At 41.5% G+C, this 8,247-nt stretch overlaps 1 protein-coding gene across 1 annotated transcript in view; it reads left to right on the plus strand.

Moving 5' to 3' along the window:
* LOC119428527 (ATP-binding cassette sub-family C member 9-like) overlaps positions 1-8,247 on the plus strand; it is a 38,812-nt gene that overhangs the window by 30,077 nt on the left and 488 nt on the right. Inside the window, exons 12-15 of the mRNA XM_037696208.1 lie at positions 4,168-4,293; positions 4,488-4,587; positions 4,803-4,822; positions 7,758-7,982. Of these exons, the coding sequence (XP_037552136.1) occupies positions 4,168-4,293; positions 4,488-4,587; positions 4,803-4,822; positions 7,758-7,982 (471 nt within the window). The remainder of the gene's footprint in view (positions 1-4,167; positions 4,294-4,487; positions 4,588-4,802; positions 4,823-7,757; positions 7,983-8,247) is intronic.

Below are 8,247 nucleotides of genomic sequence, written 5' to 3' on the forward strand. Positions count from 1 at the left end.
AAGGCTATCGCTAGTGGGTTTATCCCTTCGCGCGCAGTGCAGCACTGAAAACTTTAGTCCGCTCCCACCGGCTGTGTGGACCCCACCCCCGGTCCGTATAAATTACAGTGAGACCAGGCAATCAGCTCCCTTTTATCTTCAGCCAGCTAGCTAGCACTGTCAGAAGAACGAAGAAGGAAAAGATGTCCAACTTTGACCGGCACAAGTTTTGCGAAGGATGCCTGGGTCACCGCCACAACGACCTCCTGCTGTCCCTGTGAGAAAAGATGTGCCTCCCACAAGATGCGGTGCGTACAATTCAGGGTGCACAAGCCGCTTCTACCACAGCGCTGTACACATCAAGTGGACAGTTTTTCAGCGCTGGTGCGCAGAGAAAGGCGTGGAGGCCATCTCATGTCCACTAGGTGGCGTGCTGTCATTTCTACAGCGACTGACGGACAGAAATTTAGCGTTCAGCACAATTTAAACTTATGCTGCAGCTATTTCTTCCTGTCATGAGGTTTTTTGGTGACAGAACAGTTTTTAATCACCCGCTGATGAAGAGTTTTTCTGAAAGGTGTACAGAGGCACAGACCTGTATCACGTCCACTAGCTCCACAGTGGGACCCAATGATGGTCCTGCGCGCTCTGATCAAAGCTCCTTTTGAGCTTTTAGATCAGGTTTCACTTAAATTTCTGTCATTTAAAACACTCTTGCTGTTAGTTCTGACGTCGGCAAAGAGAGTGAGTGATTTATCTGCTCTCTCTGTTGCTCCCTCATGTCTCAGAATTCAAGCTGACGGCAGCTCAGCTGTACTGCGTTTTAACCTTGCTCTGAAAAGCATCACAAGCTCATTCAGATCGAGAGTGATAACCTTGGATGGGTTTTATCCTCCTCCTCATAATTCTGAGGAGGAAGCAACATCTCACCTCTTCTGTTCCGTGCGCGCGTTTTCGTGTTGCGTGGCACACACGGCCGCACTGAGCCACTCTCAACGTCTCCGTGCATTACAGGGACAGCTCTTCAAGACGCCCTCTAGCCACTCAGCGCCTCTCACACTGGTTGTGTGAGGCTATTTCTGAAGCTTACAGTTCATCTGGGCTGGATCCTCCAGAGAAACTCAGAGCACATTCCTCCAGAGGGTTTTCATCCTCCATGGCTATGCATGGAGGGATGACAGTGGAGGATATTTGTATGGTGGCTGCCTGGTCATTGCCATGTTCAATTATTCATTTTTATCTATGTGATGTTTCTACTTTCTCCATGACCCATTCTGTTCTCAGGGTTCTGTCAGAATGATTATTTGTTTCATGGATCCTCACTTTTGAGCTCACACCTGCCTGCATGCAGTCGCAGTGTGAGATATTTATTATCAGTCACAAGTTCAGAACTGCTGATTTTATTGTTATTAATCGGTTCATCCTGAGGATCTGTTGGCCTGCTCTGATCTGTTCATTGTTACACTGTTACAATTCGTAACCTCCATTGTTCCTATTCACAGCAGCAGGTCCGCTATCTCAGCCTTTTTTTCCTCACCAGAGATCTTTTCTCCGTTGCGTACCTGCGCATGGAGCGCGTAATTATGCAGCGCGTAATTACGCACACAGAAGGCTGCGTGATGAAATGTTTTTTTGTGCAAGCAGGTGCTTCATGTTGTGTCTGAATGGACCCAGTGAGGCATAGATTACATCCTGCTTCGCCTTTAACCCACTAGTGATAGCCTTAAAGGGCGAAGTCTATATGAAATAGAACGTTGGTTACATACTGTAACATCAGATTCTATGAGTATAGGCATAGCCTTTTAAGCTCTGGGCCTCACCGGTTCCTAAATGGCTGAAGAAAAAAGCTTTTTGGGAGCCAATTGCCCGGTCTCACCGTGATTTATATGGACCGGGGGTGGGGCCCACACAGCAGGTGGGCGTGGACTAAAGTTTTCAGTGCTGCGCTGCGCTCAAAGGGATAAACCCACTAACAATAACCTTAAAGGGCTGTGCCTATACTCAAAGAATCTGGGGTTACAGTACGTAACCAACGTTTTTCACTTATCGCGGGGACACTGAGAACGAAAACCCCTGCGGTAAATAAGGGACTACTGTATATGACATTTTCTTTTGTGTTTGTTTGGCAGAAAGCGTGCAGTATAGATTAATCAGGATCTATGAAATATAATTAATCAATTACCTGGTTATCAGCAAGTTTGACCACTTCCACCTTGCTGTTCTAACATCTGTGTTAACACAATTCCAAGCTGGTAAGAGATAAGCAATGATTTTAGAGAAGCAGTTGTTACTAATTATCAATCTGTGAACACCAGTTTCAATCTATTTTAATGTCTACTATTCTACAGTGAGAGAAGATTTCCACATGTGGAAGAGTTTCCAGGAGAAAGCCTCTTCTCTGTAAAAACAACATGGCATGTAAACAAACATTTGTAAAGTTTTATTGAGCAAAGCACAAGATTTCTGAAATGATGCTTTTTGGACCAATGAGACCAGAGTAAGGCTGTTTGGCTGTCCTGCCCTGCATCAGTAGAGAAAACCAACATATCAGCTATGAAGCACAGAGGTGGAGGAATGGTTATTTAGGTGTGTTTTACCGCCACAAGATGGGGAACCTTGCAGTTAATGAGTCGACAATGAACTCTTCTGCATGTCAAAGTAATCTAGAGTCAAACATGCCATCAGTCCAACACATAAATATGGCTGAAATTACGTCATGAAACTGGACAACAGCAGCAGCTACAACGAAATCGCTGAAAACAAAATAATCACGGTTTTGCAATGGTCTAAAGTTCTGACCTGAAGCTGATTGAAATGCTGTGGTGGGACCTTAAAAGAGCTGCATAGAAACAGACGTCTGCAAATTTCAATGAGCTGAAGTCCTGTTATAAAGAAGAGTGGGCCGAGATTCCTTGATAATGATGTGAGACTGATAGTCCAACAGAAAACAACAAGTTATTGCTGCTCATGTTGGTTCTACAAGCTGCTGGATCATAAACTGGACACACATTGCTTATTGTTTTTGTTTAAATAGATATTGAAACTGAACCCAACTGGAAACAGGTGGAATGTACCTCCAGGTTGTGAGGGAGTCTTTGTCTCAGTTGGATGAGTTCAAGTATCTTCTTGTTCCTGAGAGATGGTAGGATGGAGCAGGAGATGGATTGATGGATCGGGACCTTGTTCTCAGTAATGAGGATGTTGCTTCAGTCAGTCGTGGTGAAGCAAGAGTTGATACAGGTTTCAGGTTCAGGTTTGGTTTATTTGTCATATGCAAAATGCAAATCAACACAAGGTCAACAATGCAATGAAATGCTGAGGGCAAGAAGAACTGTCTTGACTCACCAAAAAACAACAAGAAATACCAAAGCATGCCACAAAAATACAAAATCAACGTTCCAAAAGTGGAAAAAAAAATACATGTACAGCAGCATGGTACTGTTAGCAGCATGGTCTTGTTAGCAGCATTAGCAGGTCTCATTAGCAGCTTGATGATAATAAGAACTGCAGCAGCTGCCCTCACCGACTGCCCTCCAGAACTGGATCCGGCAGACAGAGAACATTCAAGGTTTCCCCGCAGAACCGAACGGGTTGAGTCAAAGGGCAAAGCTCTCGATTGTCTATGGTCTGTCTACATTCCGACCCTCACTTATGGTCATGAGGTTTGGATCAAGGCTGAAAGAACACAATCCCAGACAAAAGCGGGCGAATTGGGCTTCATTCAAAGGTGGCCGCACTCAGCCTTAGAGATAAGGTGAGGAGCTCCGTCATCCGGGGGGAACTCAGAGTAGAGCCACTGCTCCTTCTCATCAAAAGGAGTCAGTTGAGGTGGTGCCTCCTGAATGTCTCCCTTCAGAGGTTTTCCAGGCTTATCCCACTGGTAGGAGGCCCTGGGGCAGATTCAAACCTCACTGGATGAATTGGGTATCTTCTCTGGCCGGGGAACACCTCAGGATCTCCCAGGAGGAGATACAAAAGTGTTGCTGTGTATGTCTGGGTTTCTCTCCTAGACCTGTCGCCTCCAGCACCTGACTACAGATACACGGTAGAAGATGGAGATGGAATATTGAAAGTGTAATATCTCATGTGATATACATTCCCATTTAAAGACATCAGCTTATGTCCTAAGCTGTAAAGTCCTTGACTTATTAATTAGTTTTCCTTGACCGCATCATGTTTTCTATCTAGATCATAGCGATGAAGGATGGCTCAGTCCTCAGAGAGGGAACCTTGAAAGACATTCAGACTCATGACACAGAACTTTATGACCACTGGAAGACTCTGATGAACAGACAGGACCAGGAGCTGGAGAAGGTAACGTCTCAAGTTCACCTCAAAATAAAATATTACATTATAGAGCAATTTGTTATACTTCTATCCAAAGAAACTTGAAAGTAAAGAAACGTCCACGTTTGGTAATTGATAAACGTCCAAGTATAATCTCAGGTAATTGAAGGTCACTGGAACATCTCAGTAGATTTCATGTTGTATGGTTGGTGTCTTTGCAGGACATTCAGCAGGACAGTCAAACAACACTTGAAAGGAAAACACTGAGGAGAGCATTCTACTCCAGAGAGCCCAAGAATCAAATAGATGATGAAGATGAAGGTTAGAGTTTTTTTTAAATTGCCATTATAAAAACTTTCTAGACAAAACTTTTAGATGTCCTGGTGGTACGTTGGTTTTAATTATTGAACACAGACGTTTTTTGACACAAAGTATTGAAGTACTTGGACATTTTGACCTTAAATTTAACACATTTTGTCACTCAAGTCTAAATATGCTACTTAAGATCAAATAAATTGGATATTTATTACCAACAGAAGAAGAAGAGGAAGAAGAAGATGATGATAATTGGTCCACCACCACCACCAGGCGATCAAAGATCCCTTGGAAGGTAATACCTGTAAATAATAGTGTTGTCAGTTACAGCTAATGGCTGCTCAGCATGACATTTCCAAAGAGTTTATTGAAAGTTGTTAGAGCATAAAAATGCAATTGATTATTTGGATATACTGTACATACATTCGGTAAGGGATTAATGCCTGAACTTTTCAATAACATTAGTAGAAATAAACAAGGGGTGTGTTGATGTCCCTCGTCGCTGAGGGTTTGAAAAGTGAATGTTTGTTGTTTTCAAGATGAGTGTTTGTCTGGACTGGTATTGAACTGATAATGCATGTAAACCTGAATGTTTTTGGTGCAAGATATTCAAGTGGCTAGTCGATATACCAGTCTTAGTGACTAATAGTGACTTTTTACACTTGGATTTCAATTCAATTAAGTTAATTTATATAGCGCCAATTCCCAACAAAGTTGTCTCAGGGCACTGAACAGAAACATTTGCATACATAGAAAAGCCAGTTAGTAAAGTTTTCTATCTAAGGAAGCAGTAGACTTGTTAAATCTTCACTTAGTTGCAGTCTTCCATCCTGAGCAAGCACAAAGGCAACAGTGGAAAGGAAAAACTCCCTTTTAACGGGAAGAAACCTCCAGAAGAACCAGGCTTGGGACAAGCAGCCATCTGCTTTGACCAGCTGGGTTTGAGAGGACAGGAAGGAGAGACAGACAAACACAGAATGGCAGGTCCAGATGTCGGTGCAGATGTACGGCCTATTGGTAAAAAAAAAACACATGTCAAGGATAGAAAAAATTACAAATACAAAACAAAATAGGCTGAGTAGAGTAAGTAAAGACAGCAGCAGAGTGAAGAAATGTGGTCAGTTTGTCCTTCAGCAGTCTCAGCCTATAGCAGCATAACTAAGGGATAGCTCAGGAAACTCAAGCCGACCCTAACTATAGGATTTATCCAAAAGGAAAGTCTTAAACCCAGTCTTAAAACTGAATAATGTGTCAGCCTCACAGACAGAAACTGGAAGTTGGTTCCACAAGAGAGGAGCCTGATAAATGAAAGATCTTCCTCCCATTCTGTTTTTGGAAACTCTAGGAACCACAAGTAAGCCTGCAGTCTGAGAGCAAAGTGCTCTGTTATGAAAATATGGAACAATAAGATCTGTAATATAAGATGGAGCTAGGTTGTTGAGAGCTTTGTAGGTTAGAAGTAGGATTTTGAATTCTATTCTGATCTTGACAGAGAGCCAATGGAGAGAAGCTAAAACTGGAGAAATATGATCTCTCCCATTAACTCCCGTTAAGACTCTGGAAGCAGCATTTTGGATCAACTGAAGATGTTTTAAAGAAGTTTGTGGACACCCATAGAGCCATTCTCTTTTACCCGCTTCTTTCTTTTTGGGTCACGGGGGTCACTGGTGCCCATGTCCATCAATCACTGTGCGAGAGGCGGGGTACACCCTGGACAAGTCTCCAGTCCATCACAGGGACATATAGAGACAAATGAGACAAACGACCATCCATTCTCTCACTCACACCTAGGGGCAATTTAGAGTTACCAATCAGACTAACGTGCATGTTTTTGGTTTGTGGGAGGAAACCCAAGTACCCGGAGAAAACCCATGCATGCATGGAGAGAACATGCAAACTCCATCCAGAAAGACCCCCGGACCGGGATTTGAACCAAATTAACCTGCCGCTGAGAGGCAGCAGCTCCACCAGTTGTGCCACCTTGCTGCCCTTTTGGACACGAAGATAGTAAACAATTGCATTAGTCCAGCCTAGACGTGATAACTGCATGGACTAGTTTTTCTGCATTGTTTTTGGACAGGATGTTTCTAATTTTAGTGAAAGTATGCAGGTGGAGGAAAGCGGTTTTGGCAACCTTTTTAACATGGGGGTTAAAAGACATATCCTGATCAAAAATAACAACATGATTTTTATCTTTGGAACTGGAGGCCAAATTAATGTCATCCAGATAAAATTAAAGACTGCAACACTTATTCCTAAGATGCTCAGGGCCAAAAACCACAACCTCTGTCTTGTATGAGTTTAAAAGCAGAAAATTAAGGGTCATCTAAGTTTTTATGTCTTTAAGACATTATTGTAATGTAAGTAACTGATTTTATTCATTGGATTTCATTGACAAATACAACTGTATATCATCAGCATAACAATGAAAATTTATCCCCTGCTATTTAATAACATTACCTAATGGAAACATATATAAAGTAAAGAGTATTGGTCCAAGCACTGAACCCTGAGGAACTCCATGACTATCTTTGGTTTATGAAGAAGATTCATTATTTAGATTTACAAATTGGAGTCTATAAGATAAATATGATTTAAACCATTTTAGATCTGTTCCTGTATTCCCAATATCATATTCAAGCCTCTGTAGTAACATATTGTGATCAACTGTATCAAATGCAGCACTGAGGTCTAACAGGACTAGTCTAGATGAAACCACACACCAAACAGGAAGTTGGCAGGTTGCTTGTTTTTTTTTAAAGTTATTATGCTCTTAACCAGCATGGCCTTTGCTCCGCTTCAGGGGACTATAAACCAGCATGAAGTGTTTCAGTCTCTTTCTAATCTTTGATGATAAATTCAAAGGTAAAGTTCAGACATTTTGAAGCGGGTTCTGTGGAAAACTTATGAACAAATATTTTATCTGTTTTAGCTCTTTAAAAATAAACTTTGACTAGGAGAAATAAAGATGTAATATGACTAGATTAAGAAACTAAAAGATCTGGACTGAACTGTTGCCTCCAGTCAACTTAAAATCTCAAATCTTTCTAATTTCAGAATTTGCATATAATCAAAGACAGTACCGGTACTTAGAAGTTTTTTATTTGTTATCAATTGATGATGATAGTTTAAGATCTGTCATTTTTGTACTTGTTAATGTCTCTTTGTGTGTTCAGGTGTGCTGGTGTTACCTATCCTCTGGTGGATTCTTCATGGTCTTCCTGATGGTTTCTTCACAACTCCTGAAACACTCAGTCATTGTTACCATTGATTACTGGCTGGCTAAGTGGACCTCCAAAACCAATCAGAGTACAAACCTGGGAACCGATGTGAACAATGGAACCATATTTGCTGACAGCAGTAACACAACAATTCCTCCTTCTGCTTTTTCGGAGGACGGGGTATGATATTAGTTTTTATTAGCAACTCAAACTAATGTACTGAGGTTTCTTGGCTCAGTGTTTAGAAATATAAAGAGAAAACCTGTATTAAAAAAAAGTCCTGTGGACATCATCCTTTATGAAAAAACAACTAAATATGTATCCTGATGCATGCTCAATAATCCAGGTAGAAAAATCTAAAAAAGTTAAATCTGGTCCTCTGGACATAAAAAAAAAACCCCAAAACAAAGCAAAACAACAAAAAATGTAGAAACGTTTCGTCTCT

The sequence above is a fragment of the Nematolebias whitei genome, chromosome 22, assembly GCF_014905685.2.
Source record: "Nematolebias whitei isolate Nwh7 chromosome 22, NemWhi1, whole genome shotgun sequence".
In the NCBI taxonomy this organism is placed as follows: Eukaryota; Metazoa; Chordata; class Actinopteri; order Cyprinodontiformes; family Rivulidae; genus Nematolebias; species Nematolebias whitei.